The sequence below is a fragment of the Anas platyrhynchos genome, chromosome 3 (assembly GCF_047663525.1).
Source record: "Anas platyrhynchos isolate ZD024472 breed Pekin duck chromosome 3, IASCAAS_PekinDuck_T2T, whole genome shotgun sequence".
In the NCBI taxonomy this organism is placed as follows: domain Eukaryota; kingdom Metazoa; phylum Chordata; class Aves; order Anseriformes; family Anatidae; genus Anas; species Anas platyrhynchos.
This window is the reverse complement of record NC_092589.1, coordinates 31301232-31326083: the sequence shown is the minus strand read 5'-3', so window position 1 is coordinate 31326083 and position 24852 is coordinate 31301232. Positions and strand designations below refer to the sequence as shown.

Genomic DNA, 24852 nt, shown 5'->3' with positions numbered 1-24852 from the left:
ATTTCTGGTGAGACTATGATTTCCATGTAGCACAATTTGACAAAACTATATTAGAATTGTTTTATTTTCCTGAAAAAAGCCTTGTAATTTTGGTGTATTTCATAGAAGGCTCTACAGTATGCTTTAATACCAGCATGCATAACTTTTAAAGCATCTATGAAGGTTTCAGAGCACCAAAGATTTGTTGACATTGTTAATTTTTAAGATATGAGGTAAAATTTAGAAAATGGGTATATGATCTGAAACCAAAATAGACCATGTATTTTCTCATTCTCTCTCTCTCTCATTTTTTTTTAAGTTACTTATTAATTTGGATTAATATCTATGTGGCCTACTGTGAAAACAACCCATGGAAGTCAGTTATATCATTCATCCCAATCTGCTTCCCCTAGAGTGGCAAATAACATAGTTTCGTAGTGCACTTTCAATGATTCCAAGAAAAACAACTCATATTATTTGTCTACAGAAAATGGATAGTAGTGAATGCTTTCCTACATGTATTCCAACATTGTTTTCCTACATGTATTTATAGATGCCCTACATATATATTATTTCTCTCACTGTCCAGTCTTAAAAACACCTTATTTCTTCTAAATTTCATTATTGATATGTTGTATAGGAGCCAGAAACTGTGCGTGTTTTCAATATACAGAGAAGAGTACAATTCTGGGAAATACACGTCTGGTGATGAGGTCATCTTCTGTCATAGCAGAGCTTTGACTATTGAGGGTTATTTCTTCATGAAATTAGGGAAAGGGGAGACAGTCTTGTCTCATTTTCTTTTTTCAATGTAAACCACACCAAAACAGCAACAAAAACCAAAACCATAAAGTCTTAGCATTCTACAGAAGCTCTGTGTTTTTCTAGTGACACCTGTTTATGCAGCAGTTTTCCAGTAGACCTTCTTTCTGGAGTTTGATTTATTGAGCGTACTCCTCTAGCATGAACGTAGGGAGGAGGACCTGAAAGTATTTGCTGTCAGTCTAGCATAATTATGTGTCACAATTACGTCTTAAGTACTGTAATGTTTTCATAGCAGTGTTTTGCTATGACCTGACTCACCAAAGGAAGTAAGCAATGCAAACTGGCATTGTGTGGACTGGTGACTCCCTGTGCCTGGGGTTTCACCTCATCAGGGTCCCACCACCCCAGCCAGGAGCAGGAAGCTGTGGGCACCAGGGCAGCCCCAACCCCAAGCACTGGGCACCTCCCTGCAAGCTGGGAAGGCCTGCCACATCTACCGTTTGCCCCGGGCAACCTTTGGCTGCCTCAGGGCCTCCTGCTGGCTGCCACGTGGACAGCCCTTCCCTAGAGGCCTCTGCTCCTCAAAACAGGAGCTTTTACTCAGCTCTGTGGGAGGCAGGAGTGGATGTGGAGCTTTTTATCTGCTGGTACAAGTGTTCTGAGAACATGACCTCTAACAGGGCATACAGAAAAGCATACTAGCTGTGTATTAAATTGTGGCCCTGACAAGTTCAGTGCTGGGTGCCTTCCAAGGTACCTTTCTGCCCTGACAGAGTCGCCTGCGTTTGAGGGCATAGGCAGGGAAGTCCAAGCTGCCACTTTCCCCTTACCTAGTGTGGCCCAGGTGGGTTGTTGACCACAGGGGGCACCCCTTCACCTTCAGTACCACAGGTGCCAAGAGGCAAAGCCCCACTGCACTGAGTGCACAAGGTGGGCTGCAGGGAATTTCTATGGCAGTTTTTTCTCATCCCTGATTCTTCGGGATTTTCTTTCCAGGTTTATGGTTAAGCTTTAAAAAGAGCTCTGGTGCTTTATAAATTTCAGCTGCTTAGGAGATTCCATCCACTACTCTTTTTATGTTACTTTAATTTTTACTGTATGATGAGCGTGCTCTGTAATGGCAGTTAACAGCTAGGCAGCAATCTGCATAAATGGAGAAAGGCAAATGCAGATTGAAAATGCACTAGAGAAGTACATTGGAGCTACCAGCCAATTTCACAGCTTTACGCTGTCAAGACAGAGGACATGAAATAATACACAGCCCCTTAACTGGCATAACATTACCAACACTGTGCCTGCAGCTGTACTGCAGCACAGAACAGTCGACGTCTGCCACAGAGAAATGTAAAGACAGAAATCCAATTTCAGTTGCGGATTTTGTGCTTCTATTATTTTCTAAAGAAAATTGTTTGTTGTTTTTCTTTTTAACTGTAACCTTTTGGATACAGTCAGAGATGCTGAGCAAAATTCCTTTGTATACCTAACTGCTGCTGGTGTGCTGTGTGGCCTTGGTGTTGCATTCAATTCCTCCATGATTCAGTTCTGCACTTGCGTTCTTCACAGGCCTGTTATGACTAATTAACACTTATACATTGTTTGATGTCCTTGAGCAAATAGAAATATAAAGCTACATATATTCAAGCAAATATTATTTCAGGCCTTCTGAACTCTGGTTTCAACTTGTAGTTACACAACTGAAATGCTAAAATGAGAAGCAAGAAAGAGAAGCTTTGTGAGAAGCTGGAAGGAGGAAAGGTTCTTCAAAAGCATTGCCTTTTTTTTATTATTTTTTTTTTCTGCCTTACATAATGTAATATTCCATTATTTTACTTCATAGATTTGAAGCATTATTAATTTTTGATTCCAGTTCTACTCAAAAAACCTTTTACGGAGTTTTTATTCCAATAATGAGAAGATGATGAGAGGGAAAAAAAAAAAAAAGAAGAAAAATACCCCTCCAAAATACTTGAAAACATAATTTGCAGGATTCTCTGGGTAAAATTTCTGTGTGGGCTAAAACAAACAAAAACAAAAAAAGAATATTTTCCAACATTCATTGTTCCATTAATTGGTGCTATTTTAGGGCAGGGCAGTTCTCCAGAGGCTTCTTCAAGCTTGCCTTTTGATGGTAATTTACATTCAGCGTCTCTGCTGCAATGCAATCACAATAATAAGCCACAGTATCTTCAGTTTTTAAGCCACCAAATGTATCTACAGACTCAGCAACTGTCACAATTTCAGTATTTGAGTGTGAATTTTTACTGCTTAGTTCATGATTGGTTCCTTGAGTTCAAAAATAGTAACAAAAAGGAAAGGTTTGAGCTGATTCTGAATGAATTTTGACAGATCCATGACTTATAGGCATTCCAAACGTAAAGGCAGAATCTGCTTTTGAAGGGTACATGATTTGTTGAAAATTAAATGATATACTGAGCTCTAATTAGGATAAACTTTTTTTTTTTTTTTTTTTTTTTTTTTTTTTCATGGACTTAGGCCCATTGAATGTACAGGCTTAATTCAAATATGTAACAGTTTCATTTGTGAATAATTTTGAAACCGATAAATACCCATGGTCGGTTATTGTGCAGTTAGTTACTATGGATACTTGGTTTGCAAAATGTGTGGCTTTGTGGCTAAATTTCAGCCAAAGAGCATGTATCATTAAATAACATTTCTTTTTTAGACAAATAACCAGAGTGACATGATAGTATATTTGTAGTCATGCACACAAATCCCGACAAGATTTTTGTAGAGAGAAGTCTGGGTAAATAGAAGTGAGCTTTATTTTGCAGTGATCTCTTTGTGTGTCTCCTTGGAGCAGATTTGTTGGTTTTGTATAAATAGGGCTTTTTTGAAAATATTGGCTTTACACAGAAGTTCTTTTTTTTTTTTTTTTTGACAAAGTCATCTGTGCTTCCATCTCTCTACATGCCAGTACTAATGCAGCTCTCCTAAAACCCTTCAGCTTTCCTGCCCTTTGCTGTTGCTGCCCAGTCTCATGGGAGTATTATGGTATAAACAGATCATCCTTTTGATATCAAAACTGAGTTTGCTACACTTAAGTTCTCACTTTAACACACTTCCTCTGTTAAAAGACTTCTGCATTCAGTTCACTAAATATTGCTGAATATTACTCAGTGATATGTTTTTCAAAAGCTACCCTGCACAGTTTTTATTGTCGCATCCCCATCTCCTGCACAGGTCCTGGGGCTGACTCTGACTCTTCTGGTTTGGGAATCCTCCCAATGGACAGATTCATCATGAAAATCGAGTGGCTGTTCAAGAAAAAAAAAGATTGATTAATATTACTTTTTTTAGAGTAATCGCATTGCAGGGTCTTCAGACACAATTTGACATAACCAGAACCTCAGTACACCACTGAGTAAACCAGATCCTCAGATGCACCACTCCTGAGCCATGGGGTGCAGAGTGGTTCCTTTGCTGAAGTGGGCAAGACACATCAGCAATAATCCATGAACCACCTTTCTGAAGTGGATGAGAAAAAAGCTCAGGTGAAAACAAAACTCTAGAAGTGCTTCCAGAGGCAGGGCCTGTTTGTTGAACAAGAGTGAAGAGGGAAGAAGTAGGTCCCCAACTTCAAATATCTGACTAGTTTGCACAAAGTTAGGTGATGATATTAAATTAACTTTTTAGTTGCAGAACAGCAGAAGAGAATCATTATTCACTCAAGGTACCAGCATTCGTTTGTTCCTATGATATGGGAGTTTGAAGCATAGTCTCCATGTGTAGGAGCTGACTGGGTGAGAAGTTCTCAGTGGACAGACCGCTGTATTTATGCAGCCTCCTTCACAAGGCAAGGCCTACAGTTTATGTACCCTCAGTTGTCTGGCAGTTATAAAGCATCCTTAGTGAGAGGCTGCTTTTATGGATTGGTGAGCATGGCTTGGAGTCCTTGAGAGCTGCAGGTGAGTGAAGTTTGAGCTTCACAGGGCTGAATTCAGCTCTGCAGGCACGTGTGGAGGCAGCGCTGCTCCTGGTTTTGTTGCCGTGCTGGCACTTTTGAGAGCATGGGCCTGTAATGTGTCAGAGCTGGCTTGCTGCTCAGAACTGCTGAGCAGCTAAACTGTGTAGCAATTTTTAAAACAAATCTCTACCTTTTCCTTTATTCTCTGTAGGCCTGGGTACTAGATGACCTTTGAGCCATATATGGTGGAAATTCAGTGCCACTGGCCTTGGCTGCCATTTTACAGGGTCCTTTCCTCCATGCTCCTCCTACAACCAAACTGTTAATAAACGCTCACTAAGAAAAAAGTTATTTATTTGAACTTTTTTTTTTTTAATGCATTAGCTCCTGTACTTTTGATTTCTATTTTATTTCTCTTAGTTCAGTCATTTTATACTTTTTGTGACCTTCCCTTTTCTGGTTTCTAATTTGTTTAAAATCACAGATGTGTAACTGGAGGGTTGGCAATGTGATTTGGAGAAAGAGATTCAATGTATGAATTTGCCCCTAAGGAATAAGTTGCATATATTTTTAAATATCTTATACAAACTGAATAGTGTATTTAAATGATCCAACAAGTGATAATAGCTTAACAGACTTTTCAATATGATGCTACCTTCACAGTGAGTAGAAAATGTTAAAAATCTAATAATGAAGTTTGAGAGAAGTTGGTGCTTCATTCATGGATAGGAGGACCCTCACCGGTATCTGTTTCAGCATCACAGAGGAAGTGATGCAATTGACTCTCAGTGGAAGAAGCTTGAACTCAATGTGGAAAGACTCACAGAGCCTAGATCATAATTAAGACTTTCTAAATGTTTTGTGCTTTCATTAGGATGAGCTCAATATTAAAAAAAAAAAAAAAAAAAAAAGGAGGGGGTGGGGAGGGGAGAAAGTGGTCAAAGCGGAAGTGTTTGAAGGCTTGATATTCAGAATTCTTGTTTTGGGGTGAGCCAAAGGTGACAATTTTATAATTTCACACAGTTGATTTATAGTTGAGGCCAAGAGTACCACAGCATGTAAAATATTAAACAAACAAATAAAACATTTTAATTGTATCTTAAACAGGATTTAATGTAAAAAATTACTTTTTTCTGTCATAAAAAAAAAAAAATCAACATTTTGGTGGGGGAAAAAGTATGAATGTACTTAATTTGTTCTCATGTGGCACTCATCACAAGAACTACCAGTCAATGAAACCTTGCGTAGTGTCATTTGGTAATTTTTATTTTAAATGCATGTTGTATCGTGAATTTGTATCATGAATAGACTGTTCGGGTGAAAAGTCTGGGTTTTAGGAATTAATTTGCAGTTTTACTTCATTCTATTATGAAAATATAATAATTCAAAGGTAAAATTTTCATGGGAAGTCAAATAATATGAGAGACAAGTCCTACATGAAAGGAAAATGTGCTCTGACATAATAAGTCCTTAAATAATCATAGCCATAATATTGAATTTTAAATGATTAACTTCATCAAGTAAGAAGGTATTTTGGCATGTAGCTTTTTGGCATTACGCTGGTTTAAAAAAAACCAACAGTATGAACATAAGGAGAAGCCAGCATCAAAATGCCAACTGTGAGGAGAAGCGCAACAGTAGATTTGAATAATCTCATGCCTTGTGGCTCATATTTCTGATTCAGTTTTGCCCTTTCTTTAGTTTTGTCTTGTTTTTAAGAGAGTTAATATATCAAAACTTAGATTTTTATTTGGATGTGGAGGTGGGGAGCTCGCTTGGCTCTACTGCTATAGTATTGACCAACAATTAGTATGTTCTTTCCTGTCACCCAGGTTTTGTCAGGTGTGGCAGAAATGCCAAGTACTTCTTCTTGCTTGCTGAAATCACAGCTCATCTAGCAGGTTTGCTTGTTTGAGGTGTATGTAAAGATCTGGTTTGTACAAAATAAAAGAAGCTCAGAGGAATGGGTATGTAAATTGTAGATAAAGATTTGCTGAGAGCAAATCTGCATATCAGTAAAAAAGAGCATGGAGCACTAGGAGAGTGCTGTGTATCAGAGGGGTATTTTGTAAATCTGTAATTAGTTTTCTAGAGTCAAAACATCCATATTTCTTTCTTGAAATATGTAACACAACACCGTTGTAATTTGCTCAGACTGTAGTGAATGTTGGGACTTTGAAATGTAAATATTGAGTCTGTTCTCAAAGTTTCTGAAATCATGAATCTGGATTATGAAAACAATTGAATTGGGTTAAAAATCACAAGATAAAGAGAATTAAATGAAAACATATTGGTATTCTAAAGAGAATTAAATGAAAACATACTGGTATTCATCTGCTTACTAGGGTTTACTACTGGTATTTATTTTGCCTGTCTGCATATAAGAGGGAGGATGATACAACGTTTCCTGTAAAGAAATGTTGATACTTGTTGGCAGGCAAAATTCTCACTTTCACATGAAAGATTGCATGGCTGTAGCAGTCACTTTGCAAATGGCAGTATATCATTTACATGCTGAGAAAACACAGACGATTTTGAAAAATGCAGTTTCAATTCCTTTCACAGTATCTCAAGATAATGGTGAAACAAAACTGCATGCTATTTTTTAAATACCCTCCAACTTTGGCTAGTCTGTTTATTTAGTATAATCACATCAAACACAAAACAAACAAACAAAAATATTTTTCCTTATTAGATATGAACTTGAGACATTAGTGGTACAGAGCTTAGTTAAGAATTAAGCAACCCAAAGTTTGCAGATGTTTAATGGAAAGGATTTGTTATGTCTGAAATATTCAGAATTTTAACCACAGGGAGTTGGATCACCCTATTTCAGTGCTCTCAGAAGTTCTCATTCTAGTTTGTCTAGTGAACTTTCTTGCTATCTAATTATTGTTTTGTGTAACTCATCTGATGCCACTGAAGTTCGTGCTAATTTATATTAATGTAAGTGCAAATTTTATGTTGCAGTTTAAATAAGGACAAATGTAAATTTTGTTTCAAGCCTATTTGCATACAGTTATGTTATTTACCAATTAATAATTGTTAAAACCTTGCTTCTGAGAAGTTGCAAGATTATATTCCTGGCTGTTAGATTTAGTTATTTAGTTCATCTCATACTGACACAGTCCTGTTCATCACAGAAATGCTCTTATAAGGTTTCTTTGCTGGTGAGTTTGTGGAAGGGCAAAGGTGAAGGAGTGAGGAGAAAATTCTTTCTTTGACATAAGTATTTCCTGTAGACAGCAATTACATACAGGTCTGTGAACTTTAGTTAGCTACCCACAAGCATTTGAACTGTGTGCTCAACATAATGTTTGTCTAACCTTCCTTTAATAATATATTTCAAAGACATCTGGTAGAGACATTTTGAAATTAAATACTTTTTTTTTTTCTTTAACAGTGAAAGATCAAATAATGTAATTGTGAAGGTGGAAAGTCTTTCTTCAATGTTGTTATTATTATTTACAATGCCTAATTTATATTTTTTTGCTTCAGGTACTCATGCATATCACATAGTGTAGCAGGTGAATTAGAATCCCATGTTATTTCTTTGAATTATAGAAATATACTTTATATTCACATATTACTTTCAGATCTCTATCTCTTTTGTACTCTTCAGTGCACTTGCTTATTATTCCAAACTTCCTGTCCTCTAGCTGATTTCCACTCATTTCCTTTCCTTTTCCGTTTATCGTATATCAGAAACAGCAAGAAAGTCCTGATGTGATGGTTTTCAACTTCCAGTACATGGTGGTACATAGCCTTCTTAATGAAGGATACCAGGAGTGATGTGAAATCAGAAAAGGTTTTGTTGGCTGACATCTGCTGTGGGTGTGGATAAGAATCTTGGACATACAGAAGCCACAGGCCATCTGAAAGGAGAGCTTCCTGACACCTTCCATTTTCTAGTCCTAGGAAAGTAGAAATGTTGCCTACCAGTTGATTGCTTAGTTATAAATTTCATAAAGCGAAATCTCACAGAAAATGGCAATTACTTAAGGGCTAATAAACTGTTTCCACTTATTCTTCTAAAACAGGCTTTTAATATCTAATGAGGACCATTTGTTCCTTTAAATTAGATAGATTTGAGGTTTGTATTTACATACAAAGAGCCAGAAATATGAACGTGAGAAATCAGTGTAGATTGAATCAGAGGTAGAAAGGGATCTTGAGAGATCGTTTCTTTACATGCTGCTTGAAGCTGGGCCAACACTGAATTCAGAGCAGCTTGATTATAGCTTTCACCAGTTAGGTCCTGAAAACTGCTGATATCCCAATATACCTAAAATCCTTAGAATTTCTGATACAATTTATACTAGCTAAAAGTCTTCCAGTAAATTTCTAGCTCAGCCTGCATTCTTGAGAATTGTGGAACTGGTTATACATTCCAAGTGGCATCCCTCTGCCTGGAAGAGGAAACACAGATCGTTTTCTCTTCAATTTACAGTCTGTATACTATAAGAGAGTTTGTTAAGCAGGAAGCATGGCTTTTTATTTCTGCAAGCTATGATTCTAGCTGTGCTATTAAAAGTTACTGTACATGTAACTGTTTTGCAATTCTTTTGTCAGCTCATTGTTTGATGTCATATTAACTAGGCATTCTCTAAACTTGTTTTATGAGCTTATTTTGGACTAAGTCATATTTTCTTTAATCTGACTGCTACTCTAATGAAAGTATGGCTTAATACTACTTTCAAGTGTTGTCTTTCTTCCTAACAAGTAATAGCATATAGTAATGATAAAGAAAATCTGTATAATGGTTACTACTAATTTGGTACAGTAAAACATTATTTCAAAGGAAGATCTATTCTATTCAGATATAGGTAGAATGGTATATTAGAATTATTATCTGTTCTACTGAAGCAGTGGTGCTTCTGAGGAGTCCTGATGGATTTGAACAGTGACATTCACCCTGCTAGTTTCTGGGGTACTGACTTTGTGGGGTGCTGCAAGCCTTGTTCACCCAATGTATCTCCTACCAGTACTTTCATTCAAAAGGCACAAATGGCTCCAAATGAAATATGAAAGGGAAGTTCTTCCATAGCACTCGCTGCATACAAAGTATCCAGGCTTTTCTGAATGGAGCAGGTTGTAGCAAACGGAGTCCCTTCAAGCAAAATCCCCCACCTTAGCCAACAAATGGGACTTGCAGCTCTGGTTTAGATCCTGGGTGCAGATCCTGCAAATGCACCCTGCAGATTCAAAGGAGTAGAGCAGGATTATTATTTTTTTTCCCGACTTACTCTGTCACTTCCCAATATGGTCAAATGTAGTCCACAATGCTAGCAAATTGCCTTCAGTAATGTTAGATGTCATTGACTGTCTGTGTTTTATTATCACGTAGAATTGTCCAAGAATGTCAGACTAACATTATGGGAATGAGAAAACTAGTGGCATCAGCGTGAAAGCTATCCTCACAGTAACTAGAAGCGTATGCACTGTGTTGAGACTAAACATATCCAATGTTATGGAATTCCAAAAATTAAATTATTTAAACTGTTTCCTGATTAGAGCAATGTTTGAAATAGCCCAGCAAAACTGAGTTGTAGGAAAAAAAAAAAATCTGGCTGGAAACCCTTATGGAGGTGATTTTCTAGAGATACTATGGGTACACAAGTCCTGTGAAAATCCATGAACTCTTTGAGTAGAGAGGACTTGAGTTATGCAGGCCTTGAAATTACTGTTTTGGCTTTAATTTGTTCTATGCATCACATCTTTACCTTAAACATAATAGCATATTTTGTCCCCAAAAGGAAATGGAGTTTGACTTACATTTTCTGCCTTTCTGTATCGTGCTATTTTCTGATACAGTCATATTCATGCTTCTGTGCCAACACACACTCATACTGAGTGCAATCAGTCCTTCCTTTCAGTCAGGTCAATTCTTCCTTTCAGTCTAGAACTGGGGTCTGGTTTAACCACCTCCTCAGTGCCTGGATTTCTTAAAACCACCTCCAATAGGCAGTCACCCTGTTTTACCAAAAAACATCTGGTTAAGGTCATCAGCTGGCTGTTTCAGTATTTCAAGATTACCTACATAGTGGGCTTTTTGTTTCAGTTTTACTTTGTCCTGTTAAACTTCTAATTGCCACCTGGTCTTAATCTATTTGATCGATATCATCTGGCACTCCACACTTTTTAGCTGGCCACAGCCAGCCCTAGCCTATCTGATGCAGAACACCTCCTAGGGGACAGTAGCATCAGTCATTGTGTCTGGTGATCCTGTTCATATGTTTTCTATGGAAGAAAGAAGCAAAAGTGAGTGTAAAAGCATTTTGCAGCCATGTACTAATAAGTTGCTAACAAACTTAGAGGCAAAGAAAAGTATTTTCTTCAGGAAATTCTATGCTGGCATTTTGTGAAGAGCTCATGTAATATTCAAATTATTTTTTTGTGTGTAATTGAAACTACCTGCTCTCAGCAGATGTTTGTTTTGCTAGCTGTCAGGAAGGAAGAATGTTCGCCATGCTTGCTATTGTCTTATTTACAGATTCCTAAAAATCTTTAGTGGGGAGAAAGGGCTTAGACCACTGACAGACAAAAGGGTATGTCTGGCCCCTTGGTTTTTAAAAGTAGTAATGTCACCCAGTTTGAATGATAGGAAAAAGTTAAAAAGTAAATGATATGTAAATAACTTAAATTCCTTTTTGTTTTGTTTTGATCAAAACCAAATGATTTTACAAAATAACAATAATACTTTTTTATGAAACTATGTGTCAAAAGAAAAGTAATAGTAGTTCATCTGGTGGGAAAGCATGTAAGAAAAATGGAAGGAACTGGAAGGAATAGTTACATGAGTATTCTTTTGGACCTAGATGTCCAAACTTTACAAAAGCCTGAGATTTCATCTGGTTAATATAAACCAGAGTATATTGTAGTTAGCCCTGCTTGCAGGGATCATGGACGCATACATGTTTACAATGTCGCAAGTTGTTTCCATGCATTTTTCACCCTAATAAACACAACAACAACAAAAAAAAAACAAGTTCAGTTCTAAAACTCCTCAGTCATGTGTTTCAGGATGTAACTCAAGTAGCAAAATAAGTATGGGTGTTTTTGTTTTTTAAACATTTTCAAGTAATTAAAATATTTGGTTTATGCTATCACAGTTTGGAAGAGAGTTCTGAATTTGTTTTTCTTCTCATTTTGAATTTTCTTCCTCTTCAAGTTTTTGTGCTTTCAGGAATTTCCTTTTAGAGACAATTTTAAAGAAATTGCATGAAAAGCATTTTCCCCAGGCTTTATCTTCCCTCCCACTTTTTTTTTTCTCCCCAGTAGAAAATATATTGCTAGGCAGTAAGTGAAAACTGAAAAAGGAAGGAGGAAGTAGATGCAAAAATCCACCAAGCCAAGTGACCAAATCCAAAGACTTTTGGTCAATGAATCTTAAGAGAGAAATACACTTGAAGGTCTTGCTCAACAAACACCTCCAGAAGGAGCAACAATTATATGGCAATTGTAAGAATAAGGTCAGCCAAGCCCGACACATTTGGGCTAGGTTTCATCTCGCCTAACATAGGCTGTCTAACAGTTATGAGTCTTGTATGAGGAAATCATCTGGGTACTGGAGATGACATACTCATTTATTCCACCTTATTTTTAGCTCAAGATTAGTTCATTAGCTTGTTTTGCCTATGCCATTTTCACACCAGAAACTATAGCTGAGTCTCACCTTTATTTTTCATATTTAGTCCCACATTTGGTTTTTGAATATTCCATTGCAGAGCAGATAAGCAGAAAGGCAAGACAAATACCAAGTCACTTAACCACTCCCAGATGCCATCAAGTTTGATCTCATCCAAGAAGCAAGTAGTTTTACTTTGAGCAGGTGGGCATGCAGTGGCTGCAGGAATCAAGTTAATAACTTTGCCCCATCTCACAGGAGTGGACTTACCAGCAGGAAAATAAGGAAGAAGAGATGGTTGTCATGCCTCTACTCTACTCCAGTTAATAATGCCAACTGCTGCATGCATACTGTAATATGGTCCATTAGTGACTTTGCAGTTCCTTCTGTCCAGTTCTGCTCCAGAAATGTGTTTTAGTTCTGTTCCAAAAAGCAGTAATAATAGTATTTGCAGAGCTAGGTAAAAGCTAGAGTTTCTCCAAAGGCAACATGAGGTTTGCTGACTGTTGGCAGAATAGTCTGTAAAAAGAACACAAGGAACACAATTTTTTTAAGTGGGAGTTCTATGGAACTTCAGGATACTTCATTTTACCAAAAAAGTGCAATGTTTTTGCATGTTTTGGGCTTTAGCTATTCATGTCTTGGGTCAGTAACTACATCTTATACACACACTTTAAAAAAAAAAAAAAAAAAAAAAAGTGCCCATAGCAAACATAACATTTGTCCTAGTAATGATGGCTTTGAAATTCTTGATGATCAAATATATTTAGCTACATAGCTAAATATTTTCATTTGAAGGATTGGAGAAGTATGTGTGGGGATAAGAAGATAGGAGGTAATTTGCCATGACCTATTTTCATTCCATTCCAATCAAAATTGCACCACTTAGCTGAGTACTAAAAAGGGATGCCTGAAGCACACTCGCATTAAATCATCTGTTAATGTCAGGCCAAATTTATCTGGTCTACTGGCTGGTAGGTGGTGACACCCATCTGCAAGGGATACTGGTGTTCTGCAGGCTCATAAGAAACTTTTATTTGCTAGGGTTGCTAAAAGTGGCCTGAAATTTTGACAGTTGATAGGAAGAAAGATCTCCAACGATGACAAAAACTAAGAGAACATTTGGAAATCCACATCTTTGCTGTAAGTAGCTCTGAAGCAGTAGTCTTTAATTCACCCAAAACCTTAATGATTTGGCACAAGAGATAAATAGGATGTATTGTTCTTAAAGAAAAATGAAATAATTGAAAATTCAGTCCTGGTGTGAAAGGAATGTAACTCCTATGAATGCCATGATATTGCAGCAAAATTTGGCTTCTAAGCATGTATCACAAAAAGTTAAGTATTTTTCCCATTTCCATAGTCTGAAAATCTAAATTAGATAAACATTTCCCCAAACCATCCTAACATGTTTTGATTTCAGTCTAGAACAAAACACAGAAGAATCTTTTTCTTGGTTTATTTCAGTTCTTTTAATGCTTCCTTCCTCTACTGTTGATTTTGTGGCTCCTATGGAAGCAGGTCGGTCCTGAGTACAATACAGCAGAGAATTGGATTCAAAGCTCCTGATTTAATAAAACCTGTGTGTACACACACCACAAATATACACCTTGTGGCAGGACTTCTTTCAGCACAGCACTCTGGTAGCAGACGACTTACTTTCCCACCTCATCCCATCTCCTCTTACCCCTCTCTGAAATGCTGTCCATTGGACACAGCTGAGGATTCAGAGCAGGAGGAGCTCTGCCTATCTGGGTCTTTTTGGGGCCATGGGCTCTGGCCACGAGCAGCTAAATGAAGGATGCTCAATACAGGGCCTTGACAGGTCTGTCGCTGCCGTGGCATACCATGCGTTTGCACTTGAGCACTGCAGCAGTGTTTAGCACTGTTACCCTAGCACTCTGTGTGCCAAATGAAGTCATTAGCAGATTTGAGATCTATCAACCATCTGTGTCTTGTATCTGTTCATCCTCAAATGGGAAGGAGATATCACAACAGACCTACAATGAGGGCGGTGGTGCTAGGAGGTCTCTGGGGCACGTCTTGGTCATTTGAATTAGTCTGTCCCTTGCATAGCATTTACTGCCCACCCCTTCCACCTGGCTAATGCCTGAGTCTCTTGAGAAGCTTGTTTACAACATGCCAACTGGTTACAACATCTTTTGTTAAATATTCGCTAGTGTTCAGGAATATCCAGCCAGCTTTCCTGTGGAAGGGAAACTTAATAATCCATGAACTTGTTTTTGTTTTTTTTTCATCTTTAATTTACATTACATTGAGTTCATAAATTAGGGGGAAAAGTTCTGGCTTTCTTCCTGCTGGTGGGTTAGAATATGCCAGCTGTGACACACCATTTACAGAGATGGCTGGAGTCATTCTAGATCAAAGCTGAAAATGATATTGGCCTTATTGGTGCGATGTGTCCACTGTTAATCCTTCTTTGAGGTTTTCTTGTGCACATTACAAGAACTACCTCACGGTGCTGCAGTAACATACAGGGACACATGGAGACAAAATGATTATTATTAGTCCAGGTATTTGTAACTTGATTTGTGCAGCAATCTTTAACCACTAATAATTTTTTTTTTTCTTCTCTTGCTTCCCCTATGCAAATTTTCCGTTGTCTTAGTGTCTGAAATCCCAGATCTGGAGTGTCCTGCTGTTGGGTCTACGTCTGCTTTATTTAACCCAAATGCAAATCTGTAGTGTAAAGTGATACGAACGAGGTCTGAACTGTGGCCACAGTCACCCACAATCAGTAGGAGGGCTTTGGATTAGGATAGGCAGAACTGAATGCAAATCCAAGGCAATATGTTGCCAAACTGAAGCCTTCATACCCTGTCAAATGCGAACACCAGAATTAATCTTCACGGCTCTCCATTGGACTGCAAGTTTGGCACAGGCAGAGATTGCTTAGACAGTACCTCCAGATGTCCTGGGAGCAGAGACCTCCTTACGAGGTAAATTGCAGAGTTCTCGTATGCTATTTGGAGAGGAAATAAAACATAACAGATTGCAGCAGTTTTTGTTTGCTGATGAAATATGCGTGAGAATGGTGGTCAGTCAGTAAAGCTGTTTTACCCTCTGTGTGTTTACCAGGCTGGGAAGGATTATGTCATCTTCTTGGGTTAACTTATGGGGTAGAGTATACCTCTCTAAAACACATGCAGTCTCTCAAAGAACAAATCTTTTTATTTAAATCAATAAGGATACATTATAATATTGTTTGTTGCTTGAAATAGTGATTCTTTTTAAATAATCTTGCAGGATTTATTGTCACATTTAAATTGTTGGTGAATGGTATGGGCAATCAATCTATGATGATAAACCTTGAGAGCTTTGGGATATTCTTAAAAAAAGTTTTGCATTGTGGAGACTTGAAAGCCTGTGAATCTCCTGTGAGAATTTGCCCTCGGTTCTCATGGTGAGAAATGTGTTATTTCAGAAACTGTAGAAATGGCAAGGAATTTGACTTTGCAACTTTGGAGTTCCAAAGTATGTGGACATTTTTCCTTATTTGTAGGTCTAGCAAACTCTGAGTACTCTGTTCAGTCTCCATATGTAGATATGCATTCATAGTGCTATGGCATTGGACAGAGAAGAGTTTTTAGAGGAATCATAAGGGACAAGTTGAACTGCAGCATAAATTAAATAACCAAGATAGATGATTCTACAGGAGTTAAGATGACAAAGGCCATGCCTCTGTAAGGAAGAAACTCTATTCTGAAGCAGCGTATTGCCCCATATTGTTTATTCTTCCTTATTTCAAAATCTGGGTTCACAGAGAATCAGAACCTCAAAGATCATTGTATCAAGAATAAGATGGTTCAGTAAAGGCAGAAAAAAAAGGCAAAGTGATGATGGAACCTGAAAGCAACACAATAACAGAAGAAAGGCATTGTTTGCTTTGTTTTGTTTTCCATAGAAATGGGGTTAGTTAACTTCCAGTCACAGCAGGTTTTGATCTGTAACCAATTTCCTCACTTTGTCTCGAAACAGGCAGTGTACCTGTGGTCTTCTCAACAGCACTGGATGCTCCAGTTTTATCTGGTATCTGAGCTACACATAAAAGTCAGCAAATCCTAGGAAGCGAAGCTAGGAAAATGGATTTTTCTTCGGGTTTTGTGTAAAAGAAATTCCTTCTTTTTTTTTTGTTTCTTGTGAGATGTGGTCTAAAACATTAACTCCTATGGTGGCCGTTGGACTGAAATCCCAGTACTGCCCTTGGCAGGACTCACATTTAACTTTGAGAAATTAGAAACTTCTTAAAAGTTTTGTGAATAGAAATGATGTGGAGAATATTCAGATTTTTAGAAACTTCATAAGAAATTTGAAAGAGAACCAACATCCCCACCTCCAGGTGCCAGACTGTGGAGTTTTCATCTTTGATTCCTATTACCAGCTGCAAACTATCAGTGCAGGATTGTCATTATGTCAGAATTTCATACACCATAAACGATGAGATACTACTTCCTACCTTGCTTCCTCTGTCTGCATTTGTTGAGGACAAAGAACAACCACAACAAAGGGCGATATCTGTAATGCACTCCGTATGAACACTGCTGGCTAATTCTTGTTTCCATACCTGAGCTTAACAGTGGGGAAGGATTGTCTGCAAGGAAGCTAAACAAATCCCACAGCACTTTAAACTTCTTATGCCTCTGGTTGGACTGTGACTAAAGTTATATAGCCCAAAATTCGTATATTTCTGCCTATGTTTAGTCTAAAGCCTAAATACCTTTTTAGATGTGGTCCTGAATGCTTCTGATTCCCAGTCCCCTATGTGAAACTGCAAATAGTTAGAAATTAGATGGTATTGCACTACTTCACTGGGATATTGAGATGCAACTGTATACTCTGAAGATATCTAAACCGGAGAAGTTAAAAAGTGCCTCACAGAGAGCTACTTCTGAAAGACACTCTTGATGTCTGAATCTCAGAGCGTCGATTCATCTCACATTTTTCTTTACATATAATCTATAAAAACCTAGTGTGTTCTTACAAAAAGCAAAACGCTTGTGACTTCTGTGTATGAAATTTTTCACACAATAGAATGCATACCTATGTTAGGAAATGATGAAATAGTCTCTATAGCTCTTAATTCTATAACTCCAACATTCAGTGTTGTTAATATAAACAGTTTTATGGTAATAATAGGAGATCTGCAAGGAAGAGGGATTCATTTACTTCTAAGAGATGTCTGACCTCTGCTACTTCATAATCCGTTAGAGAGCACTGAGGTCCACATAAGCGGGCTTTCTTTCTCCTTTACCTGGAAGGCATTATTTTTTCAATAAATACCAAAATCAAGTCAATATTTTTAAAACTACTATAATTGCCACTTTAAATGGACTAATCTTTGCTCAGAAGTTGTCTGATACTTTGTGTCCAGTGCCAGTAGAACAGAAATAATTAAGATGTATGCATTTGGTAATTGATGGGGAACATTTGAATGGGTTACATAAATAATAGACCAATCATAGTATTGTCTAACCGTTTAAAAATAAATAAATAAACACAAGCCTTACTGCATGTGCATTTATTTAAATTACCGTTGCTGTCAGAATTTATGAGAAATTTTGAAAGAGGGTTTCTTTCTCACCTTATGGTTAATGTTCTCATAAATAATAATTCATCAATTCTGTAAGGTAAGGTGTACGATTAAATTGTTCAGTGTACAACTTTAAAATAGAGGTGTGCATTTACTGTTCTGGGCAATTATTCTATGGATAAAACTACAACTTTCAGATCTCATTTTCAGATCTGCCAAATCATACTCTATCTCATTTCTGTTCTAAAGAAAATAAATGGCATTAGTAATTGAATGTTATGCAGAACAGGCATAGGACTTTGCATAATACTTGCATGTATAAGAAGTCTTTTTCTTTATCAAGTGTTTTATTAGTATGTCATTGATAACTGAACAGGAACTAATAAAAAAATATATATTAAAAAAAAAAGCAAAGAAAACAGTCATGTCCCTTCCCCATCCTCCCCACAACAAAACCAACAAAAAATAATTGAGACATATTAAAAGTTCATTAGGAGCTGCATTCTGGTTCTTGTTTAAGCCCATGAAAGTGATAATTGCTAAGCATTTACAAATTTCTGATCTATCACCAGGACACTTCAGTCTGATAATTTGGGGTTTGGCTGTATCTTCTTGCAATGAACTTTCGTTCTTCTCCACTGTCTTCTAAAACCACTTTAGTTTTGTACGAGTGTACAAGGGAAGAATGCACTATCAAGCTGAATATTTGAGGTGAAGTGAAAGATTATAGTTCTCTTGAACAATAATTTGAAGATGATTTTGTGTGATCTTATACATGCAAACCAACATATCCATAGCGTGAAAGATGGACTATTGCACAAACTTTGCATGTATTTATGCCTATATCACATTGCCAAAGTCAAAACTGCTCTTTAATTCAAGGCTCTGCTATATATATTCTTTGGGCTCTTGTAGTACTCATTAAAAGGTCTGTGACAGCCTGGCATCAATAGAGTACCAGAATGGAAACAGCCACGCTTTTCACCGGCCTTATCTGCTGTTATCTGCTGTGTTGTTTCCAGGCTAAGCTTCTCAGCCTCTGTGTAGGTTTTTTCCCCCCTCTGAACAGGAAGATAGGGCCTCTGCATGTGTTTAACCCCACATTTTTGCAGGATACTAATATTTCTGCTTTTAATTGACTGCAGTTTTACAGGAGAGTGTGTCCCAGATGTGATTGCTCTAAAATGAAAGAGCACCAGTGTTGGACTTGAATGTTTCCCATCCAATTACCAGTTGCCCCTTCATTTTATTTTGAAAGTTTTTTTTCATCTGAGTATGGAGTTTCCAAGTTACTCTGGTAATCCTGGATTTTTTCCCTTGTTTTCACAGGTGACCTGTAACTGTTTCACCATCAGTAACGGAGAGATGCAGGATGTTGGTGTTGGCCTGTATCCCAGGTAGTGTGAACACTGTTTCATTCACAGGCAAAATCTATGTTAGGTTTTCTCCTTTTTTCCTAGGTAGCTTTAAGGGCCATAAATGTAGCAGGTAACATGTCCAAACAAGAAACTGGGAAATGGGAATAAATTATAGGAGAATGAAAAAAATCATCAAGTTGAAAAAATTCTTAATAGTCCCAATTACAGATTTAAAACAGTTTAAATAGAATATGTCTTTAGATTTTATTTTTATTGAGGTGGTAGTCATTTCTAAGTAAAAAAAAAAAAAAAAAAAGCTAATGTTAAAAACGTGTGACTAAACATTCCTAACAAGTAAAAGGAAGTGTGTTCTATGTTGCTTTGGAAGGCAGATATTTTGCAGCCAAGAGTCTTCTGAATTGGCAATGAAAAGAAAAAGATCAAATGTGTATATTAGCAAATTACCATAACTAAGAAACCAGTAAAGTGAAAAGATAAGCCCCTTGAGAGATGGATGTTAGTATTCGAATTATTTCTTATTTGTATTAGTTAAGAAGGATGTATGAGGGAAGGTTTTGCCTTCATAGGTACCTGCAACTATTAATATGGAGCACATAAAATTGAGCAGAAAAAATATAATTTTCGATTTATTTTTTTGTGAATATAGGGTTGAACCATGTTGTCAGTATCTAAAGGGGCCAGTCATTGTTGTTGCTTTTCCTACTAAGGTCATGTGTGCAAGATTTGACTGAGGACAAACGAGGCCTACTTGTGGTAAAGATAAGGCAAAGGCTACTAGGAGGACATGGGAACTGGTGTTATGAAAAATACGGAACATTCATCTGATTTCATAGTGGAATGGAAACAAATCTTTTCACATACTTCAAAAAAAAAAAAAAAAAAAAAAGGAACAGTATTTTAGAGCATTGTTATTAGTGAAAGGTTTTCTTTTGGTTGACAAAAAGCCCCTGACTAGGAAGAAAGTGGCTATCTGTGTTCTGTGATAATGCCCCGTCAGGGGATACAAGGGACCCTTTCCCAATTCAGTTCACAGCAGCTTTAATTTTGCTGCTTCAAAACATTCTGAGATGGGAAAATAGTGAACTTAAACTGCTGGTTCCCAAATTCTAGGCAAATGCCCTTCCATCTGGGCTGCAGCATGTAATAAGGTGAGACAGTCTACACTTCCAGGTGAAATTGTCATTATAACCATTAGAGTTTCCACAAGATGAAATTTGATTAAGAATGCTTCGTATAGTCTCGTTAAAAGGTTGTATGTTGTTGCATGGCTTAATAGCTTCAGCATCCCAATATATTTTAAAACAAAATCCTATGGTACCTCTTTACATCATCTTGCCAGCAGGAATAGGCCCAGTGATCTCACTTAAGTGAAATGGAAACTGTCTCCCAGAGTATGCTATTGAGTTCATGCGGAGACTCACCACTGATATTTTGTGAGGCTTGAAGGGCTATCAAAAGATTTAAGGTCCTTTTTATAACCCTTTAAGAGTCAAGAACTGAATAAATATGGGCCGTGACCCTTGGTAACATCCTCCGTTTTGCCAGATGCATTGGGGATCCTGAGTTGCTGAATCAGGCAGATGGGGAAAGTAATAAAGGCAGCCAAAAGATGGATAAGCCAAAAATTCTGCTTCCAGCCTGAAGATGCCAGAAATGGTCTTTCAGTGGGTCATTCCCATAGAAGAAGAAACATCAGACCTGAGTCAGCTATGAAACTGTTCTTGGTCTGGCAGAGTCGATTGTTTCTCAGCTAGTAAAATGTGGAAATCAGAAGTACTTGGAGGAGGATGTTCTTATGTGCCCTTTTAAAAGAGGGAAGGTCCCACTAAGGGCCAAGGTAACTGGTAAGGTGTATGTTATTAGTGCCCTGAAACTGAGCAGAAGCAGCAGAAATAAGACACAGTTCTACTGGACAAATCTTTTATTCTGAACTGTTCTAAGCTACATTGTTGTCAGCTTGCCTGCTTTGCACTCTTCCCTGAGAAAGGCTTCTAAGAGAGTCACTGGGAGTCCATCTCCTTCCTCCCCTGCAGAGTACAAGGAGGGAAGGAACATGTAAACATGTTCAAGAGTGGCTCCTATTAGAAGATTTATATTCATTGCTAAACATTAATTTTTCTCCCCTAACCAAGAGCAGCTGATTTACCAGGGATTTTTTTGGATAGCTATTTTTAAATTATGTCCACCGTAATGGCAGCGAACTAAAGTTCTTTCACTCTCTTTCTCCAACTCTACCACCATTTGCAGCATGTCTTTACTGAATCACAGCTGTGACCCAAACTGTGTGATCATTTTTGAAGGATACCAGCTTTTACTTCGCTCAGTCCGAGAGATCCAGATTGGTGAAGAGGTAATTAACTTGTCCTCCCTTCCATCACAGACACCTGCAACAATGACATCTCCCTAAATAAATTCCAGACTGCAGGGCCACCAGCTTAATATTTTGATGATATATTGATGCCAATTTCTAGCACATAGCTATCAGGGAGAAAATGATAAATAGAATCATCTCTTCACACTGCCTGGGCCCCATAATCATTACTACTCATAAATCACCAGCAGTCTTGATAAATTCTTGTTCCTCTTTCCTCCTTTAGGCACTTCATTTTGTTTGTATTTGGATGTCTTTACCCTGATGGAAACACTTAGAATATTTCTGGGTGGAATGCAGTGTTCACTAAGTCAGGGCAACAATAAGCATTTGTCAGGCTGTAACCATGCTATTGTTGTAAACCTTTCATTGACAGAGAAAGTAACAATGTGAGGTTTGTTTTCTTGTTCATTTTACAAGGGAAGACTTCAAAATATCCCTCTCGAGAGATTTCTGATTTTGATCTAAGTTATTGTCAGTTTTGTTTTTAAGACAGCATTTGTATTTCTTTTGAAAACAATCATTTGTGGCTAGGTAACCATTTCAAAGGAACTGTCTTTCAGAGCAACGCAATGCAGAATTTGCTTAGTAAGGCCTGCAAAAACAGGTATATATGTAACTTCACATGCACCAACGACCTATGCAGGTCTAGCTCTTGGTTATTTCAAAATCATGATCTTATGTAAATGCAGTTCACGTTTGTGCTTCAGTCTCTGGGAAGATCAAGGATTTATGTACTCTAATTTAGGAACAGTACCTCCTTTTCTCACTATAAGTTGTTTTTTTGTTGTTGTTGTTATTGTTGCTTTTGTTTGTTTTTTAATGCATCCTTTTTCTAAGATATGTAAATGGTAAAATATATTTGTAGGCAAAATAGTGTGGAGAATCAACAGAAATGCTTTTGCTTGTTTACTTTACCAAGAGAAATCTTCTAGGGTGCAATTTTGTAGACCTAGTAAGTGTAGCCATTATTCTGTCTGGCATTCTTGTTCAAGACAAATTATGTGTGTTTTTCTTGCATTTTATCTATATATCTTTGCTTTCCCATTCACCAAGATGTGTTATTTATCTAAATATACAGTGGATTGTAATGTTTTCCCATGATGTATTCAGGTTAATTACTAGAGTTCTAAAATCTTAATTTCGTGTACACGGGTATATTTTTCCAAATAAATTTTGTAAATCAGTTCTTTGTAACAAGCAGCTTTTGCACAGTGGAAGAGGCACTCAGGTAGCCTCAGAGTGGTTCTGGAGTGAGAAGTGAAGTAGAACATCCTTGAATGTATGGATGTCACTTGGTAGTTCTACAGCTGTGAAGCAATGACCCAAATTTCACACTTTGTTTTAGGGGTCTATGACCCACAGAAGTCTTCAGGTTAAAATCAGTGGTGGAATAGATATCGTGCAAGTTATAAGTCATTTGTAAGGCTATAAATATAAATGGTAAAACAGGGCAGCTAGAACCACTTAGTTTACAGTGACTTGGACAGCTGCATGAATGTGAGCTTTAAAATGACTGCACCTTATGTGAACATATCATTTTCTAAAACACTTTTCCTCAGAAAGTCAGAATTTTCTTTAGAGCCCAGGTTCTGGTTTACTTGGTGCAATAATTGCTCCTAGTTTTGGTACTTAAAGGAAAACTTGCCTTAAAGAACATCTAAGATATATATGTCCTGTATTAAATTGAGTGCTTCAAATTTGTTTCTTCAAATAAGGATGTGTCTAAGGAAGAAAAAGGAGCATAAGTGAGAAAGATGCAAAGGATGCATTAGTTTAGATCTATTAGGGTAATTTGAAGGGGAAGAAAATTATGAGTGTATATATACAAGTTAGCTGTTGAAAATTATTTTTAACACCCAATTAAGTTCCTTCTTATGCAACTGCTGTTGTTTTTCATTCTATCTGTGCTCTGCATGCTAGCTGTGGTAAAGCTCCTTTCTACACTGCCTTACTGCTTGCCTGTGGCAGGGTGGGTCTCACTTTTCTTACTAGCTGTGTATTGAATTTAAACACCCGTGCAAATGGAACCATGTTACCTGTTCTGGCCTGAATTTTCCTTATATTACTGAGGTCATGATCTGAGCCAATAGGAGAGAAAATACATGTTAGGGAGGAATCTGATTGAGTTTTCTGAACAAATCAAGTGTTCTCAGACAATATGATTGGCCTTGTGTCAAGCCATGAGGCAATAAGGAATCTTAAATAATTATCAGCAGTAGAAAAGCAGGTTAATTCTGGAATCACACTTATGCCTTAATCATACATTAGAGTGCTTGTGCTATGAACAGTAATTACATTGATCATTACTGAAAAAAAAATGTATGCAAGACTATGACAAGCTCAATTTTTATTTTTTTTTTATTTCATGATGGGAGTTGTTCCAGTTCCCTTTTGGTCTTGTGTCTACATAGACATTGTTGATTTGCATGTTTTTCACAGGAAGCCATGTGGCATTTAGTGGTTTTTAATTAAATTTTGGTTTGGGCTTTGAAATTTGTTCAATGCAAAATGTATATCAGGTAGTAGGAAATTAGGACTTTTCAGGCAGAAGAAAATGTTTGCCTAAATCCTTATAGAGTGAAAGCGCTAAATTTCATGGTGTTGTATATTTTGAAAACTAATCACTCCTAAAATCACATTCTACCCATGTAGTCCTTTTTTTGTGGTAAAGACAGTGTTGCAGTCCTGAAGCGCTAAGAAATTATGAGTCATGAGTGTTACTTTTTCGTAGGATCTGAAAGAAGTGATTCCTGTGTAATCACTTGGTTTCCAGAGCTGAACCTTTAGGAAAACAAAATGTATTGCAGGAATCATAATAAAATACTGGAAGTTGGCAAGAAAGAGAATTGTCTGTTCCTTACATTTTGTTTTGTAAACCAAGTAAGTTCAGATTTATCTTCAGGTAAATTGTTTGGGTTTTACATTAATGTGGTTCTGTGGAATTGCATGCTTTTTGAGAGCAGAAAGTTACAATTTTAAACAAAAACACAGTTTTCCCATTGGCTTTTGACTGTGAATGCTTTATTCAGTGTTCAAAATAACAGCTTTCATTTCTATCATTATGTAACTCATTCATCTGTTTAAATGGCATTTATAATCCTCACTAAATGTAGAATTTTTAAAGTGAAACTTTAAAAAGGAAAGGTTTTTAAGAAGGCAAGGATGAAGGAAGGATGTTTCCTTCAACCTTGGTAGCCTTTTGTTTTTTCTTCCTGTCCTGACTCATTCTCTTATAAGTCACATAAGGCTGTA

The 24852-nt window shown here is 37.2% G+C and overlaps 1 protein-coding gene across 5 annotated transcripts in view; it reads left to right on the top strand.

Moving 5' to 3' along the window:
- Nucleotides 1–24852, top strand: part of SMYD3 (SET and MYND domain containing 3) — a 375834-nt gene that overhangs the window by 273168 nt on the left and 77814 nt on the right. For 3 of the 5 annotated variants that reach the window (XM_027453858.3, XM_038176758.2, XM_038176761.2), the window contains exons 6-7: nucleotides 19177–19244; nucleotides 21474–21576. The exons of the other annotated variants lie outside the window; for them this stretch is intronic. In XM_027453858.3, the coding sequence (XP_027309659.3) occupies nucleotides 19177–19244; nucleotides 21474–21576 (171 nt within the window). The remainder of the gene's footprint in view (nucleotides 1–19176; nucleotides 19245–21473; nucleotides 21577–24852) is intronic. 5 annotated transcript variants of the gene reach the window in all.